General features: G+C 40.4%; 1 protein-coding gene across 17 annotated transcripts in view; it reads right to left on the bottom strand.

Annotated features, from left to right (window-relative positions):
* Nucleotides 1-21,539, bottom strand: part of KIDINS220 (kinase D interacting substrate 220) — a 102,944-nt gene extending 81,405 nt beyond the window's left edge. For 6 of the 17 annotated variants that reach the window (XM_049695904.1, XM_049695905.1, XM_033437493.2 and 3 more), the window contains exons 1-6: nucleotides 20,678-20,841; nucleotides 14,243-14,371; nucleotides 8,123-8,221; nucleotides 6,990-7,088; nucleotides 2,490-2,588; nucleotides 1,345-1,446 (exon numbers count right to left, since the gene is read on the bottom strand). In XM_049695904.1, coding sequence (XP_049551861.1) covers nucleotides 1,345-1,446; nucleotides 2,490-2,588; nucleotides 6,990-7,088; nucleotides 8,123-8,221; nucleotides 14,243-14,350 — 507 coding nt within the window. In that variant the 5' untranslated portion in view covers nucleotides 14,351-14,371; nucleotides 20,678-20,841. Of the gene's footprint in view, nucleotides 1-1,344; nucleotides 1,447-2,489; nucleotides 2,589-6,989; nucleotides 7,089-8,122; nucleotides 8,222-14,242; nucleotides 14,372-20,677; nucleotides 20,842-21,329 lie in introns of those variants that run through there. The other 11 variants (XM_049695902.1, XM_049695903.1, XM_033437488.2 and 8 more) reach the window with 4 other exon arrangements.
* Between the last annotated feature and the right edge of the window lie 5,900 nt (nucleotides 21,540-27,439).

Below are 27,439 nucleotides of genomic sequence, written 5' to 3'. Positions count from 1 at the left end.
GCGCCACAACTAGTGAGCCTGTGCTCTAGAGTCCGCAAGCCACAACTACTGAGTAGCAGCGCCTCAACTACTGAGCCTGCGTACCACACTACTGAAGCCCGCGCACCTAGAGCCCGTGCTCCGCAACAAGAGAAGCCACCACAATAAGAAGCCCGCACACCACAACGAAGAGTAGCCCCCGCTCGCCGCCACTAGAGAAAGCCCGTGCGCAGCAACAAAGTCCCAATGCAGCCAAAAATAAATAAGTAAAGAAAGAAAGAAAGAAAAAAGTTCACAGAATGATAGACAATCTTCTGTATCCAAAAGCTTAGTGTATATGGAGACGAATGGCAAGAAGTGAACCTGGGAAGAAAGACTGGGGTCCACCTGAAAAGTCTGGGCTTTGCCCTGAAACCACAGAAGCTATCAAAGCTCTCCAAAAGCAAGAAAGAATGAAATAATTAAATAAATATTTATCAAATATTTGGGGTATTAAGGATTTTAAAAAATGAATAGAACAAAATCCTGGGGAGCTTTCTGGAGCTGATGGCACATGAGCTGAGTGTGAAGGATGAACAGAAGCTAAAGCAGACGAGGATGAGAGGGCACTCCACACTGTGAAAGAGCACCTGCAAGATGTGGAGGGTTAAAAACAGATGGACTCAGGAACCTGCATCATTTGATAGTTGAGTAAAGGTAGTTTGGGGTAGAGAGAGCAGGAGAGAGGGTAGAGACGGAGGCAAGGATTATCTTTATACATCATAACAGGGATTGATGTCTTTAGGATTTTAAATATGAGAGAGAAAGAACAAGACTTAAATTTTAAAAGATCATCTGGGGGCTTCCCTGGTGGCGCAGTGGTTATGAATCCGCCTGCCAATGCAGGGGACACGGGTTCGAGCCCCGGTCCGGGAGGATCACAGCGGCTGGGCCCGTAAGCCATGGCCGCTGAGCCTGCGTATCCGGAGCCTGTGCTCCGCAACGCGAGAGGCCACAACAGTGAGAGGCTCACGTACCGCAAAAAAAAAAAAAAAAGATCATCTGGCAACAATACAGAGAAGGCAGACAGGACCCACAGTAGAAAGAAGAGCTACAACAGTAAATAATGAAGATAGGGAATCAACCCTACCTATTTTCCTGAGAATGATGAATGTGATATAAAAGACAATGGAAGGACACTTAGCACGTATTTAATACCTAGGAGGAACCCACCTATGAGATGTGTGTCTTTATAAAATGTATTAATAAATATAAACATAAGATACATCAGAGCCGCCGCATGAGATCATATGAAAATCCTTGTAAGTTAGACACACTGAGTGGACATAATATGAACTAGAACCTGGAAAGATCTTGCTGACCTACCTTATCGGAGCAGTTGACTTTAGCACCATTTTGCAGTAAAAGTTGCACTATATTTGCATGGCCTCTCCCTGCTGCCCAGATGATTGGGTAAACACTGTACTGCTGGGAGGTAGGCAGGTGGGTGAGTAGGTACACAGGGAGGGAGGGAGGGAGGGAAAGAAAAAGTCTTTTAGGTGGATATTTACAGCACACATTTGCTAAGAAGAGGAAACAACAAAGGGAGCAATATAAAGTAGTATTTTACAAAATCAAGTTACAGACCATTCTCCACTTTAAAAACACATGTAATACTCATAATACATAACTGGGAACTGAGATGCACTCAACCTTAAATATATATTATGAACACATCTATTTTTATAGATTCAATACACAATGTAATTATCTAACCAACAGGTAAGACTAATAAGAATATAAAACCTTTCTTTATAATCCGTCCATTAACTTGAATAAAACCATTTCCTTTTTTTCGGCTGTACTGAGGTATAACTGACAAATAAAATTGTAAGACATTTAAAGTGCATGTAATGATTTGACATACATATACATCGTGAAAGGAATCCCCCCATGAATAAAACAATTTCTTAATCTGCAGTCTGAGATCAAGTCTCAAGCAAAGTACAATAGTAATGCATGTATTACCACCTATAAGAATGTATAGTCTGCTGTTTTTAGCCACCAAGTTTGTGGTGATGTTACAGCAACCACAGAAAACTAATACAGGTGACTTGGAGTAAGGTTTTAGCAGTGGAGAGGGCCAGAAAAAAAAAAAAAAAGAATATAGAAAAGTGGCATGGATATTTGGTAAATGTCTCTTTTCTTTAAAAGAGTTTAGATTAAGAATACATACGCACAGAAAACAGGTAAGATGACTTAAGGATTTCAAAATCTCCTTTTGAAAAATTGTATAGTTATAATTAACATTTAAACTCTAAGAGTTGCCTTTTTGTTGATAAAAACTGAGAAATAAGCTTAGCCTTAGAAAGAAATTCTCATTGTGTTTTGAAATCACATTCTGCATTATTATCTTTAGTAAGATCTAGATCATTTTTATCCACTACGAAGTCCAAAGCATAACCAGCCTTAAGTATTCCCTAAAAGAACTTACCACTTACATTACAGATGGATTTTTTGTTAACGCTTACCAGACCAGTAACACTTGGATTGGCACCATGAGAAAGAAGCAACTCAACCACTTCAGTACGGCCTTTATAACATGCCCACATGAGAGCTGTCCATCCTCCCTAAAGAAAACAAAAAGGTGGGGCACGGGAGGGAAACAAAACACTGGATTGTCTCTAAGCACAAAAATGGCATTAATGAAGTTCCTTTTGTAAGCTTTATTCTTTATAGAACCATTGTTTTAAGAAATCACTACTATGTAGTTTTAAACACCTAAGCTCCCCAGAGAAATACACAATAGTATCTGAAAAAAGTCAAATCTCTTAAGCCCAGTAATGATTACTCCGAAGTTTTATTATATTTTGGAAATTGACATAGAGAACATTCATGTTGGACTCTTTCCAAATTTCCAAGATTTATTTTGGTTTTATAAATATTTTCCTTCAGTAAACATTCTCCTCCTGGTATGAGTCTAGACTTTTTCCAGAGAGGGATTCCAGCAACCCTATTCAACTCCTGCATCTAAACCCATCCTATAAATTCCAGATCATTATCATACCTCTTGCTAAAAAAGAGAGGATGAGAAGGCACTGATCTGTAGACCATGATTTCCAGGGGTGGGCAAAGTCATTAAGTATGAATTAACAGCATAGTAACTTTCTATTTTTTAAGCTACAGGAGTAGTGTTCTTGTTTTGGCAATGTTCTCTTTAACTATAATGCAGTTCAATGAAAGAGACAAATGCAATCAAATTATACTAAGAAGTGAATGTTTTGTTTGCTTTTTTTTTTTAAATCAGTATTTGCACCAATCCAACTTTGGGTTCAAGAATATAAATCACTTAATCCTTCTGATTCTGTTTCATTGTCACTAAAAAAGAGATTTAAGAAAAATACTTGCCCTAATCTGAAAAAGGCAAAACTATAGAAAGGGAAAGCAGATCAGTGGTAGCCATGGGTTGGGGAGTGGGTGGAGGGGCTGGTTATGAAGAAGCAGCATGAGGTACTGTTGAAATGATGCAACTGCTCTGTACAGAGCTGTGGCGGTGGACATATGACATCATGTGCTTGTCAAAACCCACAGAACTGAACACCAGAGAGACGAATTTTATTGTAAGTAAATGTTTTAAAAATCAACTAGAATATGGGGAAGACAGAATATAGACTGGGATGAATTAATTATATTACAAACGAATCACATAATTACTTAGAAGCTGATCTAGGTAACTCTGGAAAGCAATATTTTGACTGAATTCTGTAATAATGCTAAAGACGAAAAGAACTGTATACAAACAATGTATTTAGTAGCAAATCTGTTTCTCTCACGGTATGGATTAGAAATTCTGAAACTATTTGTATACTAGAGGTGAACAAATAAGTAAATATATAGTGTGGAGAGTGAGAGCCAGATTTCTCACAGTCAGAGGAGAGTTACAAATTAAGAAAAGGCAGAAGGCTACAGTGGATTGGGTTCATGGTTATCGACCTAGTCTATCTTAAAAAAATATATATATATGTATATATATATACACACACACACAGATACAGAATAGATGTATGTGTATGCAAGAGTTAATATACAGACATGTATTTCCTACATCTATCCAATGAGAAGCACTACAGCAGTGACATCCCAATAACAATAAGCATACCTAACACCTAGATTACTGGTTTCTAAATAACATTTTCAAAAAACAGTAACTAGGGTTCCTTGGAAAACTGATTGATTCCAGGGCTGATAATCAGGGAAATAAGGCAGGGAAAATATAAGATGAACCTGAGCCTGAAGCATTTTGTAATGCCAGAAAGTAAGGAAGTGCTAAAATGTATATCTACATGTATCTATATATAGATATATATTTAGAGAGACAGAGAAAGGCAGAGACAGAGTCAGAGAGAGAGAACTCTTCTTTACAGAAGAATTCTAATTAATAAATGTAGATGGAATGATGAAAATAGAAAAATCACCATTATAACACCACAGTCATAACTGCTGCATGCAAGATGCATTGATGGATGCTAAAATAAATGAATGAAAGTTTAATCAAAAACAAGATATTTGTACAGTCTCAAAGTATCTTCCCTCAAATATTTAGTAATTACAAAGGGAAATCTGACAGACACTACCTTAGCCAGGATACATCACCAGTGATACATTCTGGTGATGTATGTACCTAGATGTGGTACACTAAGAAAGGCATATCACCTCCTTCCCAATAAAGCACAATCTCAGTCTAATCATTAGAAACATCAGACAAATCCAAATTGAGAGACATTCTAAGAATGCCAGACAAGAAGTCTTCAAAGGTGTCAAGGTCATGAAAGACAAAGAAAGGCTGACATAATTTATTTAGGTCAAATTATAGAGCTGGGCATTTAGTCAAGTCTTACACACACCAATATTGTAATCTGTAAAATTCCTGCCCAGAATTGTGTTAATATCATTCCCTCATTTTAATTTGTATAGTATCACCCTATGCAAGAATCTCTGAGATAAAAATTTAATCTTGAGAAACCTATGCCCAAATTTGCAAAATGAAAAGACTGGAACTGACTGCCTATAGCAATGCTGTAGTTTGGTGTCCATTAAAGGTCTTCTCAAGGAAGAATCCTCACTAGACTTCCTGACATTATATCCTGGAATTATTCCTGAATCCCAGACAACCCCTGGTACAACCTCCTCTCCTCACACAAGTCCCAGGGACTCTGCCCTCCCTCACAGTTCAGCAGCCGCCACCACCCACCCAATTCTCTGAGGTTAGGGTCTCTCAATACTAACTACTAAGGGAGACACAGTCCTCAGTTTCCCTAATTTGGGGTGTTTAAAAGCCAAACACAGAGGCCCTTTAAATGTTAAAATATGCTGTGATTTGATAAGTACTTCAGGGAAATGAGAAATATGGAGAACTAAGAAAGTTTAAGAAACCATTTTTTACAAATCTTGACAAGTTTTTACACATTCACAATGTATACTTTATAGTTCCTAACTCCCTTGCTGATATATATGGAAGAATGATAAAGGAGAAAGCCTTTGGAGTAAGCAGTCCTGGGTTCAAAACTCACTCTGACTGCTTAAGAGCTAAGTGACTTTGGGCAAAGAGTATTTCTTCCAGTCTCAATTTCCTGAACTATATACGCTGAGAACAAAATTAACCCTTAGCCCATAGGATTCTTCTCAGAAGTCAATTAATGATAGGCTAAAAAGAACCTGAAGGGATCAGGCATACAAAAGCTACTTAATATTAATTCACCTGATAAAATGGTATGGTGCTTTTAATAAAATATTGAGAACTAGGTAATTCCATGAATTTCTCTTCTGCTTTATTATACACCAGTTAAGATAAGAACACTGCATTTTACTTTACCTGCCATACCCATCCTTTGGCTAGGTTACTGACATCATTACCTTCTCTCCCTAAATTTTTATAGCAATGTACTTCAATTTCTTTTCAGAAATAGGGAGGATACAAATGGTTCTGTATCCTTCTATAAAAATAAGTATACCAACCACTTCACTAAGTTTTGTTTTTTTGTTTTTTTTTGGTTTTTTTGCGGTACACGGGCCTCTCACTGTTGTGGCCTCTCCCATTGCGGAGCACAGGCTCCGGATGCGCAGGCTCAGCGGCCATGGCTCACGGGCCCAGCCGCTCCGCGGCATGTGGGATGTTCCCGGACCGGGGCACAAACCCGTGTCCCCTGCGTCGGCAGGTGGACTCTCAACCACTGTGCCACCAGGGAAGCCCCACTTCACTAAGTTTTAAGAATAAATATAACACTGTAGAAGAACACCGTGTATATATTACATCGTACAATATTAAGTGCAAGATGGTGGAGTGCTGCAGTTTCTTAAAAATTCAGACCACCTGTACTTCATAAAGCATCAGCAGCAAAGTAATACATGTTGTCTATATCAAGGCAGTTCAATTCCTTCTTTTTTTCCCCTGTTAAAATTAATCTTTGAAAAGGCTGTACATTTTGCAGAATAATTAAGCCAGAAACGATCCCTTTCTTCACCTTTATGCTTTAAGCAGATGCCAAGATCAAATAAGAGCTAAGATAATTAAGAATCATATCTTGTTAAACTTGTAATGTGTACAGATGGCATTAGGAACACAATCACATTTTGAAAATAAGTTTATAAATATTATTCTGAAAATCATGACTTTAAACAACTGAAAATATTTTTAAAACTATACTATGTCCCTCTTAAAGTTCTCCTTAAAGGGAACAACTTTCTCATGAGTTCTAAAACTGATACATTATAAAGGGTAATAGGTTGTTTTAACAACATTTCAGAATTAAAATTCTAAAATAAACAGAAAATAATGACTAAGAATATTCTAAAGGAGGTGCATTATATCACCGGGTTTTAAAACATTCTTGAGGGTCATTTCAATGCCCAATCCCAAATCCTAAAAACATTATTATAGTATCACCTCACACATAAAAATACAGGACTTAACACATATCCATTACTGCTAATAAGATTCCAGCTGATTAACAGTGGATAAAGAATGTCCATACCATATCACGGTGCTCCAGGTTAGCCCCACATTTAAGCAGTTCTTCCACAATGTGCAGGTGCCCTTCTTTTGACGCTGATATAAGTGCTGTCCAGTTATCCTTGAACACACAGACACAAATGTTACCATTTCAATACCAAAAATAACATTCCAAAGTGAGGAAAAATAAATGTGAATTTATATACCAGATGATCATACCAAATTGACATGATCCGACCCACTCTAAACTACTCTGAAATTACACTGAAGCATAAGCTCTGTTAAGAATTTATCTGTCTACCTGTATGACTACAATGGTGTAAAAACGGTTTCACAACTGCTTGTTCAGTCTTTTCACTGGACTTCTAATCACATACTGTGTTTTTCAAAAAGGAGAAAAGATGACTATCAAAACCTCAAAGCTAACCTTTGTGGTTAGCAACCATTACTATAAGTTGAAATTAAAGAGCCTGCAATCAGATTTAAGAGCACATTTACAAACTATTAAAGAGATCCCATTTGATGAGTTTAGAAACTGTATGATAAAGAACTATTCTTTATTTTTTTAAATAAAGCCTACAAGTATCCTATCCTAACTTTTATCCATGAGTGTACTATAATTTAATTCAAATGATCACTCAATTAAAATCACCAATTTAATATCATCAATTTGAATCATAAATACAAACAGAAAAACAGATGTAGCTGTGTGACCCTGAAAAATAATTCCTGGGAAACAGAGAAAGTAAGCCTCTTGGAATAGTGATTTATCCCTCATAAACGATATCAGAAGGGACCACATCTTTCTGGCTTATCATATGTGATATTTATAATAATAAGATACCATTATGGGGAGTTACTTAACAATATGACTCATACATATCTTCTAGGCAGGCATTTAATTTTAAGTATATGTGCTCCCTATTCAACCAGTGCCATCTATACATTAAAAAACCTGAAGAGCTGAGAACTTTCACTGAAAGTAAAAATTTCTCTCCTGTTATTACCCCTTTTAAAAAATTGAGTTAGACTATTACTAGGCAAAGTTGAGATACAGAAGAAGTACAATCTATAATCTATTACTTCTGAATCATTTCTTAAAAGCAAAGTTAAGGAAAAGAAAAAGACAAATGAGTAAATTATTTCAATATATACCAAATCTTCCAGATTGCAATTAGCTCCATTCTTAATTAATTCTTTCACTATTTCCAGATTGCCTTGTTCAGCAGCTATCATCAATGGAGTCTGGCCACACTGGAGATATAAAAGACACAGAGAACTTGTCAAGATGCTGTACTTTAGCTGAAATACCAGTTAATTACAGCACACTTACTTTTTCCTGATGTTATGTTAAGCGCTATTTATAGTATTTCATTAATTTAGAAACACCTCTGAATTCTTAAGTTCTCAGATTACTAATAATGTAAAAGTCAAAGAGAAAATGAGACTTTCTTTATGACAGCATTAGCAATCTGTTTTTGGCACTGCAATTTTATTCAAAATAAGTAAGCATGAATAATACTAGGCACTGAAAAGTAATTACCACGATGTATATAAAAATCTTAGGATATCTGTGGTAACCAAATTCTCTACCAATACAGTTAGAATATGATATAGAATGTGGTTTTATTGTATGTATAAGATGTTTTATCAGGACTAGAGAGAGGAAAGTAAAGCAATAAATAAAAACAATACAGGTGCTGTATATATTATGTAGTTTTTTTAAGCCTTCCCTTATAACCTTAATTCATTAAAGTCCCTACTAGCTACATCAGAGCTGCCCAGCCTGTGCCTAGAATAAGTCACAGCATAAGATACAGTGCTCCCCAGCCCTGAGACAGCAGGGCAGGGCCTGGGCAGCGGGATCCTGGGACAGGTTCCCTCCAGCAGCAAGCCTTGGCTACTGCAAGTGCAGCACACACATTATCATTTTCTGTACATACCGTGATATCAAACAGGTTAGAAGCACTGGGTTAAAGGTGCTGAAACATACTAAGGTATATGAAAATTACACCAAAAACTAAGTTCAATTAGAGAAATATTTATCTAAGCACCTACTTACTGAATGTGTATCAGTGGGGGGGAAACATCAGTGATTTTTTTAAATGCTAATCTGACAATATTCCACTGCTTAAAACCCTCCATGGTTTCCTACTGCTCTTTTGGATGAGAACCAAAAGAGCAGTAGGCCTTACGTGGCCTGTGGTCTAACGATGGAGAGACGACAGCAGGCCTACCTTGAAACCTGTGCCAGGCTGTTCCCTCCTCACCAATGTGCCCTCAAGCTCTTTCCCACCTCGGGACCCTCAGACAGAGTCTTCCCTTTACCCCACCCAGTTAACCCACCACCCACCCGGCAGCTCTTGGGTCAAACATCAACCCCTTAGGGAAGCCTTGCTAACCCCCTCTAATTTCATTTACTAAACTAATCCTTGTTTGTAATTACACATTTATTTGTGTGATTAACAACTGATTATTGTGTTTCCTCTAAAGGCCCTAAACTCCCAGAGGGTGGGAAGCATGTCTGTTTTGTTTGTTTAGTACTGTACACCCCCAGCGTGAGGTAAAGTGACTGCCACACAGGTACTCAAATATTTATTGAGTAAATGAGTGAGCGAAGTCTGAAAGAATTTAAAAATCCACTAACGGCAACATACAAACATAGAAATAATTATAGTAACAGGCAATATGCAACAGATGCTACTATAAGAATACAAGTAAAGAGAAACACAAATACTGAGTTAAAGGACAAAAGTAAATTGAATTAAATACAGACACTCATATAATGATGGATACTAAATTATATGTGGTAGTCACCTGTCATTCAACCAGAGTCATTAGGGAATGAGATATTATGCATAAATAGATTTTCCAGGTGAAAAAGTTTAGCCTTTAAATATTAAATTTGATTATAACTTTTATGATTACCATTTTCTAAAAAGTAATATACACATTGCTACTTGTTAAACAGATTAACTTAAACACTATGTTTATGATTCTGAGTCATACCTACAGACATCAATTATTACACCAGGCTTGCCTCTGTGAGCTCTAATGTCTTTGAGTTACTTTCTACAGCATGTTTCTCCCTTCTGATTAGATTAACTGGGATAAAAAGTGAAATATCAAAAGCAATGGTATAATATATAAATTAAAGCCAACTAATTGGCTCTATGGTCCTAAGGATATATGACTTGTACATCAGTTTCCAAAATTGTAATTCCCAAGACTCAGGAGCTTTCTGTTTACTCTCTGGGGTCACAGTCACATTTCAGATAGTTCACAAAGACAGGTGCTCTTAGAGTATGAGGGAAAAAATAAGTTAGATGTGTATTAAAATCCACAACACAAATAAGACAGATGGTGTAAACGTGATTAACTGAAACAAGCCAAATGAAAGACTTGAAGAGTCATAACTTTCTCTTGCAGAAACTATTAGTTGTCTACCCAGTATCTAGAGCTACAGGATTTTGTTGGGGTGGCAGCATGCTCAGCTAAAAACACCTACATTGTTCAGCCTTACTTGCAGTTGGAAATAATCCATGGCACCACTCTGGCTAGGTCTCCCAGGAAGGCTCAGTAATTAGACTAACTCGGCTGGCCCGTTCCCTTTTCCTTCTTGTCTGATATGTGGACACAATGCTGCAGTTGTATCAAGACAGCTGATGTGAAGTAACAAGCACACAGAGAGGAGTGGCCAGAAGGGCAGGAGGAGCCTGGGAAGGTATCCTGACGCCATCATATCAGCCTTGGAATGTCTCCTCCAGCTTGTCATTACATGAGAAAAATAAGATCTTAATTTGATTAAGCCACTATTTTGGGAGCTGTTACATGCAGTCCAAAGCAATCTTTAACCTTTTGTAGCTACATTATCCAAATAGATAAGTGATTTTCAGGAAAGGCTGCCATTAAGTTTTATTAAATCCCTTAAGGTAGAAGGATATTTACCTTATAAGTTGTGCCTTATCACAAAACATATTTATTCTACTAGTTCTTGCTTAGCCAATCTAGTAACTACAGTTGTGGAGACAGAGTGACTTAGAAACAGTCATGACGACTTTACTCTTTCACTTCAATATGAATCACTAAAGGGCCCTCCCCTACCTAACCCCACATACACATCCCAGCAAATCCCAAACCCATTTCTTTCCAAAAAGTACAGGATCACATAACTCATATAATACTCTATTGATAATGACCTCAAACCAAAACACCAAAAATAGAACACTGCGCGCCAACTAACATACAGCACAACAGCTATCATATTTTATCTCAGCTTCCCAGAAGCTACAATGCAAAAACATCTCCTATTCAGCATCTTTTTGCTCTTCCCAATTCCTAGGTAGTCCCACTTCTATTTATTCAGGTGTACTGGGCCTAGATAACCATTGCCCTTTAAAGCAGTCACCTTTGGAGGATCAATACGTCTTCCAATAATTGTAGTGAAACTAGAACATTTTTTAATTCTCCTTTGAAGCTTCCTTCAGGGTCTACATTTGTAAGCACGTAACAAAATTCACCTCCTGAATTTAGAGCCCTGTTTCATTTTCTCAGACAGGGAATAATGTTCAACCTCAACACTATATCCTTGTATCAAGGAGAGCTGAGAGTGCTCTTTTCAAAAATAAAGTTAAATTAAATTAAAGCCCTTCACTGATCTACAAAGGGCAAAGACTTGCCATCACTGAGAACATTCAGAGGCCAAGAGATTTATCTAGTTTACAAATAAAGTAGAAAGAAAAAAAGGAAGGAAATTAGCATTTATTAATTGCAGCCCATCATATGCTAAGCACAGCATCAGGCAATTTTCCCCACATTATCTTATTTTATTGATGTAACATTTAAGAAACTTTTTGAAAACTGATAACCAAACATATTAACATGAGGTAATTAAGTACTTCACTTTTTAAAGGCAAGAAAGAGGGAAGAAGGTCTAAGCAACTTTTTAGAATTCTATAAAAATTAAATTTAATCAGAAGCTGTAGAAGCAAAATGCTAAAAAAGGCCTTGAGAAAGCTACTTTCTCCACAACCTTCACATTAAGCCATAATGTAAAAATCCCAGGTTGCTTCAAAGTATTATTTTAAAAATCCAATTTTAATTTATTGAATACTAAACTAGATGTAAATATCACTAATAACCATTAAATGCTACTGCATGCATGATGACAAGTTAAGCTCTAAACCAAATACACTTCATTCTTTGTAAGATTAATTTAAGTTTATGCTTATTATGTGCTATTTTTCTCCTTCCAAGTGAAGCTATTTTCTCAATATTCCCAAAGAAACTGTCTATGAAATAAAACTTAATCTTTTTAAACTATCATTTTATTATTCCAAATATGCCAATATATGCTAATAAAATGACTACTTCCATAAGCAGTTCTTTTATAACAATGAACAATCTCCAATTATTAATTTTATCTCATTTATGCATAACAATTATTGACTATTCAAAACCATAGAAGGGAATAATGATGTCAACTAACCAAAATATAGTTTGTTCAATATAGAAACATTGAAGATATAGACACTATCATTAGATGAACTTATGCTTAAGACTCAAAGACAAAAGAGCATGAACAGATCATAGGTTGTTTGAAGTCAAACAGAATGGGTTCAATCTGGATTTCACCAGGTAATATCTTGGATAGGAAACTGAAGGATTAAGTCATTTATCTGTAAGTCAAGATAAATAAGAGTATAATTTTTTATGGAGTTTCTATGCAAATTAAATGAGCTAAATATATAGAACTATTACCATATCTGCATAAATAGTCAATAAAAACAATAGCTATCATCAATGTATTGCAATAACAAAAATTTTATATCACGATTTCTTTAACGAGAGCTAACATTTAATAAAATTAGGTACCCCATGTCAAAAACAATAATAATAATAAAGAAATAACTGTTGATTCAGCAGCTTTCAAAACATTTATAATATTTGCATACCCATGTTCATAGCAGCAGGATCCACAACAGCAAAGAGGAGGAAACAACCCAACTGTCTATCAATGGATAAGTGGATAAACACACCGTGGTACATACATATAATGGAATATTATTCAGCTTGAATAAGGAAGGAAATCTTGTCACATGCTACGACATGGATGAACCTCGAGGATATTACACTAAACGAAATAAGCCAGTCACAAAAAGACAAACACTGTACAGTTCCACTTCTATGAAGTACCTAGAGTAGTCAAATTCATAAAGACAGAAAGTATAATGGTGGTTACCAGGGCCTGGGGTCGGGGGAATAGGGAGTTGTATAATAGATATGGAGTTTCAGATTTGAAAAAGTTCTGGAAGTATTTCACATGTGAATTACTTAACACTACTGAACACCACTGAACTGTACACTTAAGAATGGTTAAGATGGTAAATTTTATGTTTTTTCCCCACTGTAAAAAAAAATCATAGAACTCTGCATGTCTACACACACAGATACATGTATGTGCACACATATACATACATATACATTTGTGTAAAACTAAAATCATCTTATTCACTGGTCAGAAAAAAAAAATTACACTGTATTGAAATACAGTCCTAAGAAAAAGGATTATTTTTCTTAAGTTTTATAAAACATACATATTTGCCACTTAAAAAATTCATACAATAAGTTTATTAGTCCCTAAAATGTTGCAGCTTGGCTGTTCACAATAAAATAATCAACATTTTATCTGCTTGTATTGTTGAAAAGAAATATCTAATACGAGTTAATGAAAATGATGAATATATACTTCCCCGTCTTATTAAACAGAACACACGACCTATTTAACTATCTGTTAAAGATTTAAGTCTTTAAAATCCCAAGGCGTGTGGAATGAACAACTCGGGAAGAGGGTGGAGGCTCCAGAAAAGAAAATATTTCAGAAAGTCCTAATTTTGTCTGGTTAATCTTTTTTTTTTTTTTTTGGTTAATCTACTTATAAGAAGATTGGGTCTAGAAGCTCTTCTAAAGTTTCCTAGAAACACTTTTGATTTCAGTAATTAAACTTCTTGAAGGGTGACTGTTCTATCTGGAAAAAAGCCAAACATAAGTCTCAGTCATAAAGCATAAATTCAATATTCAATCATTTATATAAGTTCAAATGTATTCCAACAATACAGAATTCAAAGAACTTTTAACTATAAGAAATTATATCATTACTGAGGGTGAGAACTACAAATTTCTTACTTACCTTTATCCTTAGCACAGTGCCTCATACATAGTGGGTAGTCAACAAATATTGGTAAGAAGAATTTAATTTTAGAAACTTGGTCTTACCTCATTTCTCTCATCTACATCCTTGCATTTTTCAAGAAGAGCTTTCAAAGCAGGAATGTTTTCTTCTTCTACATAATTTATTACGCTCTGTGATATGAGAACTGACATTTTCACAGAAAGCTACAATACCTGTTAAATCAGATCATAATTTGGGATTAGGAAAACAAAGTTACTACTAACTATATTACTTTCTTAACCTTAAACTTGTACAATTACACCTCCATTGGCAGGAGTAAAAACAAGGCCCCATAGCTCAGCTCTCAAAATGTCCACCCCTCTCCTCCCAAGACTCACACTCATCTCTCTCTTAACTCATCCAAACCCCAGACTCCAGACCCATCCCCCAAACCCTCCTCCTCACCACCACCCACCACCCACAAATAAAAGCAAGCGCTCCACGGCCTCTCCTGCTATGTTCTCCATCTCAGTAAATGGCCACTCCAGCTCCATTCTTCCAAGGTCAAAACCTTGGAATTATCCATGACTTATCTCGTCCCTTTACACTCTACATTCAATCTATTAGCAAATCCTTTGGTTCTACCTATAAAATGTATTTCACATCTGGTCACTACTCACCACCTCCATCACAACCACCCTGGTCCAGCCACCGTGACCTCTCACCTAGATCCCAACTGCTCTCCCCTCCTCCATGTTGCCTTTCCCACCGTCTATCCTCCACAAGGCAACCAGGTGATCTTTTGAAAATGTAAGTTGGACCAGAGCTTCTTAAATCATAATATACATCAGAACCACCTAGAGCTTGTAAAACACAGATGCCTGGGCCCTTCCCTCAGAGATTCTGACAAGTAGGTCCTGGTGCAGCCCCTGTATCTGTATCTTTAACACGCTCCACACACCTGCCTTTGCTCAATTTGCTCCCTGCATTTGGAACATCACTCCTAAATCACTGAGCTGCATCTTGGCCATCCTGTGCTCAAAACCCCCCAACAGTTGTTCCCTCACTCGAAATAAAAACCCTAATTCCTTATCATAGCCCAAAAGGCCCTGCCTGACCTATTCCAGCCCCTCTCCATGTCCCTGAGCTTATCTACCACTCTCTTTCGCCTTCATTTTGCTCAGGCTACCCAGGGTTTCTGTTCCAAAGTCACCTGATCAGAGCATCCCTGACCACTGTGTACGAGACAGCCATCACCCCCACTATCGTTCCTCATTACATCGCCCCGCCTTGCTTTTCCATGCAGCACTTAGCATCACTCAAGAAACCTTTGTGTTTTGCTTTCTGGGTTTTTCGTCTGCCTCCTCATCGTCCACCCCACCTCCAAAATGCAGCCCAACGGGAGTAGAGACTATTCCTGTTTTGTTTGATGCTGAATCCCCAGCATGTAGAACAGTGCCTGGCACACAGCAGACACCAATATCTAAGAATGAATGAGCATGCCTACACCGATGCACCCACCTGGAATTCTTCACCCATCTTTAACTTTCTAACAAATGGAAACATTCCTTCAAATTCCACCTCAGGGGGATCCTCCTCTGGGACCTCCTCCCCCTTCCTTCCCCTCACTCTGTCCTTCCCCGCCCTGGTCAGTTTCACCCTGTACACCTATATGTCATGCATATCTGCAGTATTACACTTATAACAACATATCACAATTATTAATTTACTTTGAAATCCTTGAAAACAAGATCATGTCTTACCTTTTCATCCTCAGCAACTAAGGAAAGGCTTGGTACATCGCCATTAAATGATTATGGAATTAACAGGAATATTTTATAATTACAGAGGCTATGTGCACCCTAAATTTTAATGTTACACCTGGTGAATCTGGTTAAGGTGTAAAACAGAGTTCTTTGTACTACTCTTACAAGTCTTCTGTAAGTTTGCAATTACTTTAAAAATTTTAAACACACATGCAAATGTCTGACAAAGCCCTTATTTAGATCAAATATTTTTCCTCACTATAATATCACACAAGACTGGAATGAGCACAGTAAAGAAAAGTAGTTATAGACATTGACCTCAGTTGTTAAAAAGAAAAAAAAAATTGAAAATCTTAAGATCTTCAAATCTTGTTACCTCTCTCCCCCAATCTGTTATGTGGATGGTATGTGTATCACCTTGAGATACATAAAACTTTAAAAGTTATCACTCATAGATTGTGACTAATATTAAAAGACTTCAGACTTAGATCCTTTCAGACTAAGATTAAGCAGAAAATGGTAATAGTAAAAAAAAAAAAAATTGAAGCTGCCTTGCCTTAAGCCACCTGAAAGATATTCTTTAAACGAATCTATTAAGGAAAGGTGATCTACCTTTGTCATAGAGTTTTGAGAAAATGCAATTCTACACAGCCATAACTGAATAACAGTTCGATCTAACAGTAGTCTGTTGGAAGTCTGTAATTTACAATGCTTCAGGTTACCACTGACAAGTTGAATAATACACTGTTTCTGCCCTATGGAGACTTAGGGCTCTTTAAAGTACTGGAGGATAAAAGAGGTGACTGGGGGAAGAGAGAAATGGCTGAAATAAAATTGGTTGGCTGAAGCTGGGCGATGGGCACATGAGGGTTCATCATGATCCTCTACTTTGTGTACTTAGGGGGAAATATTACAGCAGGCTTTGCTGATCGTTCAGCATTACACGCCTGGAATTCTGGTAATCTCTGCATTCATCCACCCATCCCTTCTTTACTGTTAAGTTTCTTTTTTTTTTTTTTTAACATCTTTATTGGAGTATAATTGCTTTACAGTGGTGTGTTAGTTTCTGCTTCATAACAAAGTGAATCAGTTATACATATACATATGTTCCCATATCTCTTCCCTCTTCCATCTCCCTCCCTCCCACCCTCCCTATCCCACCCCTCTAGGTGGTCACAAACCACCTAGCAGATCTCCCTGTGCTACACGGCTGCTTTCTTAATGGGAGGAACTTCACAAGTCTTACCTTCACAAATTCAGAAGCGCCTAAAACAGTTTCTTGTGCATATTAAAGAATTGTTAAATGTTTCCTGAATTGAATTTGATCGTCACATCACATTTATTAATTTAACAGGAGAAAACAGTCTACCACACTGACAGTTATAAAATGATTCCCATGAGCCAGGCTTCTAACAAATCAAGAAGTTGATCTCAAGTGTGCCCAGTAAATCAGATTATGTTCTTCGATGGCCAGGTCTCCCAATCTCTCCCTCAGAGGCTTCACTTTTGATTAGCCGTGCTTCCCCTCTTAAATAAATCCTTTCAACAGGTTCCATTCTCACCTAAAAACAAATACCCTCACCCCCCACAACCCATCCTCGGCTCTCGTCATTCTCAGAAATTCCCTGTCAGCTTCAAGCCATCCTCCCCTCCCCCTCCCCCTCCCAGGACCAGGCTCTCCTCTCCATCATCCCGACATCCCGACAGACACGTGTGCCCAACCCACCAACAGACAGCCTAGAGGTCTCAATTTAAAAGTCACTTCCCCCAGTGAGGTTTCCCTGACCGCCCACTCCCCTCCCAGACCAGCTTAGGGCCTCCTCTCTCTCTCCTTCTTTCTCAGTCTTCCTTAAAGATACACTGCACTTCGTTGCAGTGACTGTGCTCCCAGGCAGGAAGCATGCCTGGTTTGGTCACCACTGTTTCCCCCATGCCTGACACGTTTCCAGGAACAAAGGACAGGCTCAACAGGCATCAGGTGAACGAAGGCAGCCCAGGGGGCAAGGCCTCATCTGTTCTGCAAATATTTCCGGGGCACCATCATGTGCAAGGCCCATGACAGCCTTTAGTGGATTCCTATCAAGCCTTCAACAAGCTTACCGTTCACTAGGAGACATAAAAGAACTTCATCACGAAAAGAGCATTTACACGTCACCTTACAGTTTATGAGATGCTTTTATATCTATGATCTATTTGATTTTCCAATAATCTTAAGTATCATCTCTCATTTTACAGATGAGAAAACAGGTTTCATACACAAGTAATTTGCCCAACATAATTCAAAAAGCAAATGTGTACTATCCAGATAAATCCAAGTCATGATTTAAGGTAGAACAGTGCTGCAGAAACCCAAGGTCCTACGAGAGCTCCCAAGAGAGGTTCCTACTCTTACTGGAATATCATGGAAGTATCACTTTGTGTTGATCCCTGAAGAATGGGTCCACTGGTAGGAAATGAAAGAAGGGCATACCAGGCAGAAGGGACAGAATGAACACAGAGAGTGCTGAGTGACTATGCAGTGTATGTCCAGGAAACAATGAACAGCGTGGATAGGGAACGTAAGTAAAAAGTTAGAGCTACGACTGGAAAGTGAGGGTGGTTAGATCTGTAATCTCTGCGAGATAAGGGCCGTCTCTCTTTTGTTCTTATGTCCCCAGAACCTATTACAGGTCCAGAGCAAGTAGAAACATCAAAGATAACTGCCAAACTGAGTAACTGTATAGGTACACTAAACATGCCTCTTCTGTAGGCCTGCCCATAGCTCCCACTACCCTCAACAGCCATGTTCTCTACCATCAGGCACAACCAGTGATGAGCACATGAGGACACGTGACTGCTCAAAAAGATAAGCTGGGCCAGTCAGATTCCTCTCTCTAGAACTGGAAATTAGAAACCAGAGACCCAGTCATTGCAGACCATGAACAAAATGATACAGTTTTGAGGCAGCCAGTCAGCAGAGAGAGGATCCAACGATGTGAACAGAGAACACTCCTCATAACTGAGAAAACAAATGTGGCCCCTGAGAGATCTACAGAAGGTGGAGCTGCCTTAGATCCCGATTTCTTTCCGATTCTCAGTCAGTCCTGCAAATCTCCTTTTCCCTGAGGTAAAAGAGTAAATCTGTCCCTCGCCTTCTAAACAGCCCTGACTAACACAGTGGCAGAGAAACTGAGCAAAAGCAGGAAGAGGGGGATGGCACACTCACATGATCCTAGGAAAACTTCCCCCAGCAGTGAATGCGGCCCAGAATCGGACCCCTGGATACCAGTCAGACAACCCACAGGAGAGGGGACAGGCGGTAGGGATGCAGAAGAAATGAGAGAGATGAACTTGAACAGTATAAAATCCCCCATATTGGACCCTTTGACCTACCAAAATATCCAGAAGAGAGATTCTGAATGTAGAAATTTTAAAAAATATGTGACCAGACATGAAAGAACTGGCAAAGATGACTAGATACCAAGCATAGGTGATGAGAGGATGATGGTGCCACTAACAAAAAAAAAGTGGAGTCTGGAGAAGGTCAGGACTTTCCTCTGTTTGGTTAGTATCCCCTCCTTCCCCACCACTCCTGCATGCTGAATGTGAGGTACTCGAAAAAACCTGGGTTGGAGAATCCACCCAGTTTGGGGAAGAACAGATCTGCAAATCACTCACACAGAGTGTAAAACAAAGACCCTCATACTTGTGTGCATCAAAGTTACTCAGGAAGCTTGTCAATACACAAATTCCTTGGGCTTCTCCCCCAGAGAATCCTATTCAGTAGACCTGGGGCGCAGAAACTGACATTTTAACAAGCACCCCGAAATGATTCTGATGAAAGTTTCCACGCTAGCAAAGCTAGAGAACAAAGAACACAACCTTGCCGCTGCATTTCTCACCCTCGGCTCTGCATCAGGTCTCCTAGGGTGCTTTAAAAAACTTTAGATGGCTGATCTTCAGTGCTGTCAAAGTGGAGACAGTGACAGAACGTATCACAGTCACCTATCTGAAGGGGTGATTCCTGAGCCACACCCCAGGCCGGCTGAATGGGAATTCTGAGGGTAAGGCTAAGAAAGCTACATTTTTAACCACTGCCCCCTAGCGGCTAGCAAAGATAGCTCCATAAATAGTTATTAATAAAATATTCTTCATTGGTTTAAACCTTACTATGTGTCAAAACAATTTTAAAGAAAAATAATCCAACGTTACTGGCTGACAAATCGCTTCCCTATAAATAAATCAAGGAAGCGTCGTAATCGATGGCTTGCTGACATTTTGCTGATATAACGGCCTGCACAGGACAATGGAGTAATGGAGCCCAATATGAAAGCAAAGGGAGAAAAACCAACCACCTCCTCCGTGTAAGCCCAAGGAAAGAAACCTCGAACGCCTGCCCTAGCGGTACCAGCTAAGGGGGTTCTCGAGGTGGTGGGTGTGCCTGCGGCTGCTCCGAAAAAATAACCAAAAGACACTTGTTTCACTAGCATCCCCCATCTCACCCCCCCCCCAAAAGGCTGACCACCTGCGACAGCAAGTCCAAGACCTTCCCGGCGCCCCAGCAAGCGCGGACCCGCCCCGAAAGCCGGACACCGGCCCCCCCGCACCGCGGCCCCGCACCGCCCCCTCCCTCCCCTCCCTCGACCCCGCACACGCACTCGGCCTCGCGGCCCCCTCACCCGGCCACGGCCCCTTCCCCACACCCGGCCTCACCCTTCCTCCGCTCCCTCCTCGCTCTGCCTCGGCCCCCTACACACCCCACCACTGCCCCTCCCTGCCGACCACCACACTGACCGTCTCAGAACCTGGCCCCAGGATGGCTTCCACAGCTCCGGCGGAAAGGGCCCGCTTTGCCGCTGGCGCTGTCAGAAGACTAGAAAGGGAGGGACCGCGGCTTTCAGCGCGTCGCCCTCACCGTAGCCGGCAGCCATTTTTTCCCCCCAGTCTCCGCAAACTGACAGATTACGTGACCCTGGCTGAGGGGCGGGGCTGAGGGTGGCCACGCCCCGTGTCTGTCTGCGGAGCCCGAAGGAGGCGGGGCTGGGTGGGGCTGCCGGCGCCGGCTGGAGCGAAGCGGGGTAGGCGGGCTGGGGCGAGGGAAGCGAGTCACCCAGCCCTGCCTCCCTCGGCACATTCTCTCTGGCCTCCAAATTTTGGCGTATTTTGGCAAGCGCCCCAGGCAATATTTTCTTCATCTTCAGTGTCACTCTTCATATTATGGCGAGTTTCTTATCCCAGTTCACCATTATCATCAAAGCTTATGCAGAGAAATAAACCGCAATTATAACTTCAAACGACGCTGCAAACATATTGCGAAGGGAGGCTAGCTGAAATCCCGTCCTCCTGAACCCAGAACACCTGTGGGATCTAATCTCCCGGCCCAGAGAGCCCACCGCCTCCCCCGCTTCCTCATTCCCCCCTCTGCAGCCCGGCAGACCGTCCTTACCCGGATCTCTGCAGAAGGAACCTCTGACCTGCTGGCGGCCAAATGTGATTGACCACTTTTCCACTCACAGTTTCCCTCGCGACTCCCTCCTGGAAATGTTCCCCTCCCTCGGCTTCTGTGACCCTGATTCTCCTCGTTTTCCTCCCATTTCTCTAGCTGCTCCTCTCAGATTTCACCTCCCTTCAAATTGGTTAATGTTTCCAGAATTCAGCTCAAAGCTGGACTCGTCACTCCACCCCACCCCCGACCTGGTGTGATCCTCCTGTTCTGACACTGTCGGGGGACCTGACTCCTGCCCCCATCCACCGAGGCAGGAATTGGGAAGTCATGCACCTCCTCCTCCGCCCCTGCCTAATGTCATCCAATCAGCCCACACCGCCTGATTGCAGCCGCTTTCATCACCCCTGAGCTGCTTAAAGGCTTCAGAAGCTCCCCACCAGGACTACATATCAAAAGCCCCCAACTACCCTCCCTGCCTCTGCTGGTGCCCCACTAACCGTCTCCCCAGGAGACTGGGGATCATGTCACTTCTTTGATTAAACTCCTCAGCAGCCTTTCATTTCCATAGAACAGATTCCCCAATAGTACTTAACAGGCAAGTCTCCTCTGGAGCTGGCCCCTGCCAGACTTCTTGCCATTGTACTGTCCACCGCTCTCCTCCCATCCTGCCCCCACCCTAGGCTGGCAAGTTCAGTTCCCGGAACATTGGGCCATATGCTCTTTGTCATCTCCATTTTGTTTCCAAAGTGTTGTTCCCTCTCCCCTGGATATTCTGTCCTGCCTCTTGTCCAGATGAGTCCAAAAGATGAATTCTATTTGTCTTTTAAGAGGCAGCCTAAGCAGTCCCCTCTTGTGTAGCTTTCTGCATGACCTCAACCAGGGTTCATCGTCTGTATTCACCTTCTTACTCCACAGTCCTGGGGCACAGTAGGTATTCCAAAAGTATGTGTTAAAGCATATTTAACCGGTTTCCATGTCTTTCCCCAACTATAAGGTTCACTCCATTCTTACTCCACACCAGCTTCCCTCGCCCTGTTTAGAGCAGTGTGTGGCCTTGGAAAGCCTTTAAGGAAGAAAGAGCACCGTTTACGTCTTCGTCACACGCTTTGGGGTGTCCTCTCGTTGTGCACGCATGCCACACCAACATCTGATGGAGCCGCACGCTGGCCCCTTGTTGGCTTTTTCCATGAGTTGCCGGAGTGATCCATTTCAGATGCTTTTCAATGGTGCCCAAAGTTGGCACATCAAAATCATCTGTAGATCTTTTTAAAAATCAAAACTCGACTCTTGTTGGGGATTTTTAAAATATCTTCCCAGCTGATTCCAACGAAACATCATTCTCAGACGTGGTTCTTGTCCCACTGTGTCCAAATCGGTGATAGCAGATATGAGTATCCCTTTTCAGTGTCAAGCAGGTTTTTGAGGACCTACACAGTATAGCAGGTGGCCTTTTAGTAGCCACTGGTTGTGAAAGCAACATGGGAATTGGAATCTGTGGTTTCACAGGGATCTATGGCCCCAGCGTGGGAGCCAGTGCTGTCGTCATAAGGAACCATCTGAATCATCAGCAAGGCATCTGAAAGGCTTTCTTTTTTGTTCTTGTTATTTTGGGGGTGGGGGGTGTTTTTAAAATATTTTAATGAGTGCATTTCAATATTATTGGTGTCTTTTGTAATCATATTGATTTTATTTTTATCTATTTAAACACATTCTGAGAAGGCAGTTGTAGGTCTTACCTGTCTGCCAAAAAGGACTAGAACACAAAAGTGGTTAAGAATCCCTGGGCAAAAATATTAAAAATGAGATGAGACTTCCTCCACTTCCTGACACCTCTGGGTTACCATGTGTGAAAAAGCTGCACTCTCATCCCACAATGGTTTAAATTTGTTCCCAGGATTCCTAGTACTGGGGAAAATCTGGATTACTCTTCTTCCAAGAAAGTTGTCTGTACGTTAAACCTTGTCTCTGAGTTTCTTGACCTTCTGAGCTACTCTCCGAGAGATTTGCTCTTCCCCTGGGATGTTGACGGGCTTTCTGGATGAGCTTGGGGACACAAGGGGAAATGTGGATTACATATCAGAGATTGGGCCCTGCAAGATCTCACTGAGGTGTGTCGGCTATGAAATGGTGGCTCAGGGAGAAGGGGTCTTGAGTCCCTAAGTGCTTCCCCTACGGAACACCATTTTGAGAAGAGAGCTGCCCCCATGACAGTCCTCACCGTTCCAGCCCGCCTCACCATGACCACCCCCAGCCGCTTCACCCCGTAAATTCTGTAACTCCAGGAAGCAACGCCTGGTCGGTGAGCTAGCCTCTCCACAGCAAGTCCAGGAGGCTTTAGGTCGGCTTATGCCCACCAGGTGTGAGCCACACTGAGCAGCAGTGAACCAGCACGGCCAGAACGCCTCTCCTGGGGACAACTGGAATATAACAGAAAGCAGGGGGGGCGGGGGGGACAGGAAGCAGTGGTCCTCCAGCTTAGGTGGCCCCAAGCACCGCTGCACCGCAGCTGGCAGCTTCTCAGTCAAGGACTTTGCAAATCCCCGTCTAGAAGTGGGACATTGAGTCCCAGACACTAAGACCATCACCCACACTACCTGAATCCCCTCCCCACTTCTTCTCCCCGGATAAAAATCCTGAAGATACTCGGTGTACAAGTTGTCCTTTCAGGCACATTTTAAAAGCAGTCCAGATGACAGCCTGGAAAGAAGCTACTAGAAACAGGCTTTCCTTTGGCAAACGTTTGAATGGAAGATGAGAGAAGGGTCAGGTTCAAGGATGGCAGGAAAGGGGAGAAGCCTTGGAGCAGGGAATAGGGTTATCAACTAGGGTCCCCCCTCCATTGCAGGTCTGAACTGGGGACGGGAGAAATTTTACGTTTGGGGTTTTATTAATAGTCCAGGCCAGGCATTTCATTACTAAAATGAGAATGTTTAATGACCAAACATGACTAGGTGATATTCAATGATCCAAGAGTAATGAGAAAAATTACAAAAATTATGAGACCTATTAGAAATTTTGTCTGGGAAACAAGAAAGAGACGGAGCACGTACAGGAGCTGCCCTGAGGAAAAAGGAAGTTGCTTCTTTTTTAAGTATCGTTGATTTACAATGTTGTGTTAATTTCTGTTGTACAGCAAAGTGATTCAGTTATACATACATATACATTCCTTTCTGTATTGTTTTCCATTATGGTTTATCATAGGATACTCAATATAATTCTCTGTGCTATACAGTAGGACCTTGTTTAAGTAGCTTTTTGATCCCACTGTAGCCCATTCTTCTTTATCTACATTATGGTTACATTTAATAAATTAAATATTTTCCAACTTCTGCCAAATGCTGTTGACTCCTTTCATAGTTATGGACTCAGACTCTCATCTTGTGATGATACGACTGCTGTAAAATCGAACTGAAATGCTTTCTCCTCAGGTTTGTTTCAAATGAATCACTCTCTCCACTTTCATTGGTCTTTTTATGGTTTATGCAGCTCGCCTAAATCTTTCTGGCAGAGGCATCCTAAGGGTTTCTTGCTTCAGCAGAATCCCTCAGATCACTTCGAGAGCCTGTCTTTTTTACTTGTCATGTATATGGAGGAGGAAAAATGTGAGTTATCTTTCCATTCCTCACCACTCTCCCCACCAAAACTGTAATTTTAATCACGCTTTCATCTTTTTCAACAGATCAGCATATTGGGATGATGATTTCAGCAGTCCAATCTTTTTACATGGTTTCAGTTTCATTATACATCAGATTTTCCACGGAAATCTTAAGATGTTTCACATACCATCTTGCTTTAAAAAAATGTTTTTCTCTGACTCTAAAAGGAATATGTGTTCATTATAAAGTATTTGGAAAACACAGAAATATTTGAAGAAGAGAGATCTCCCCTAATTTACCACTCAGAGTTCCCTGACATCTTAAACAGAGATTTGAAACAAAAACTTTATGGACGAAAGTCATTACTTTAAACATTTCTTAGTGAGAAGGGGAGGGGTAACAGGGAGGTTCCTAAGATGTCATTTTTTGCCTTGAAGAGTGATGGTTGCTGCTATCGTTTCTCTTGATAGCTTTGCCAATCTCCTCCCTGACTCATTTAATCAGCGTGTTCCTGCTACATAAAAAACAGGTGGAAGGACATTTCCTCAACTCTGGGATGGTGTCAGAAAAAAAAGGAACACACTCCCGGACAGAGTTAAGAACAGATTTGAGAGGCAACAGAAGAGGGGCAAATATATAACCCTGCCTTCAAGTGGGGGGCGGGCAGGGAGTGGTGGAAAAAGAGTCAGACAAAGAGTTGGAGGAAAGAGAGAGTTATAACTGAATCAGTATAAAAACGACTTTGGGTTTTAGAGGTTGGCAAGCTCAACGTAAGTCAAACGAAACTACCAGCAGGGCAGACACACATTGGTGTTGCCAACCCATCGCCTTGCCATGGCTGTTTTAGTCTCTCTAAAAGCTCTTTTCGATCATCAAATTCTTGGGAATTCCCTGGCGGTCCAGTGGTTAGGAGTCGGCTCTTTCACTGCCGTGGGCCCACATTCAGTCCCTGGTGGGGGAACTAAGATCCCGCAAGCCGCGTGGCATGGCCAGTAAATAAATAAATAAACCAATAAACAAATAAATAAAAGTAAAATACTAATTTAAAAAAACTGCCAAATTCTTACTCACTAACAGAGATTGAAGATTTGGGGCCCCACTATGAGAGTTCAATCCAATTAGGGAGATGGGTAATATGCTAACAGAAAGTATTATCAGCTCTGGATGGCATAGGCTAAGCCCCAAGGACATGGTAGCTCAGAAGAGCGAGCGGTGTCTGGGGATTGGTGGGAGGAGAGCAAAGCCCTCTAAGCAACGAGGAGACTAAGTAGGGGTCAGGGGAACTATATCGACCAGGAGGTGGGAATGGGCGTTACATGGTCAGGAAATCCTACTCAAGGTTGACACCCAACCGTACTCGTTTTGAGTTTTATATCAAAAGCATTTTTAGGGCAACCTTAAGTTAGTAAGAGGTCTAGTGCTTTGTTCCCTTCTTGAAAATGTGGAACTCTTTCCATTTCCAGGATGTCAGCATCTCGTTCTAGCTAAGTTGGAACCTTGAATCCCTCCTAGCCTCTGAAGCCAAAGTTCACTTATCAGCACGGACTCCCATAAAAGCGAACAAGAGCTGGAACAGAAAGGGATAGTTAACATTGCATTCGGTCCACTGGTTGAGTTTTTACACCCCTTCAGTTGGATGAGACTATGAATTAATGTTTAATTTTATTGTGCCATAAAAATTATGTAATTCGGATCTGCTAGTTGGTATATGTTTTGAAATTACACCTGTCTCTTACCTTAATCATGAAATTTAGTGTTATTTTTTCATATTTTAAATTATCAAGCAGTTTTCGCTTGCTAAAGATACATTAGAAATTTAGGACAGCACATCACTTAACATAGCATTAAATTCAACTCCTCTGTTACTAATGATTCTAATCATATAACCTACAGCTTTCTTTAAAACCAACATTTGGGGGGAGGGGTAAATTAGGAGTTTGGGATTAACATATACACACTACTATATATAAAATAGATAACCAACAAAGACCTACTGTATAGCACAGGGCTATACTCAGTACCTTGTAATAACCTATAAGGGAAAAGAATCTGAAAAATAATAAATACATATTTATATATATATATTTATATATATACACACACATGTATATATGTATAACTGAAACACTTTGCTGTATACCTGAAACTAATACAACATTGTAAATTAACTGTACTTCAATTAAAATATTTATCCTAAAGATAGCTGCTTTTCCATGTGTTTCTTATGAAGTATTAAATCTTTTCTCCTCTACTTCCAAATTGCCTACCAAGTGGTTCTTTATTAAGTTAAATTGACCTCAGCTTGGTTGATTGATGCATTTGGGTATCCTTGAGCCAATACAACACTGTCTGAATTACTATCACTTTATAATAAATTGTAGTATTTTCCGGGATTACCCTTCCTGGCCCTTTGAGGTTCCACTATTTATCCGTAAAGTTCACAGTAACTGACACTTTTCATCAACATCAGACATTTCTCTAACATTCTCTCTTCTCCCCTTCTGGGACTCCAGT

Source organism: Orcinus orca, chromosome 13 (assembly GCF_937001465.1).
Source record: "Orcinus orca chromosome 13, mOrcOrc1.1, whole genome shotgun sequence".
Classification (NCBI taxonomy): Eukaryota; Metazoa; Chordata; class Mammalia; order Artiodactyla; family Delphinidae; genus Orcinus; species Orcinus orca.
The sequence above is the reverse complement of the archived record's forward strand: the minus strand, read 5'-3'. Positions and strand labels throughout refer to the sequence as shown.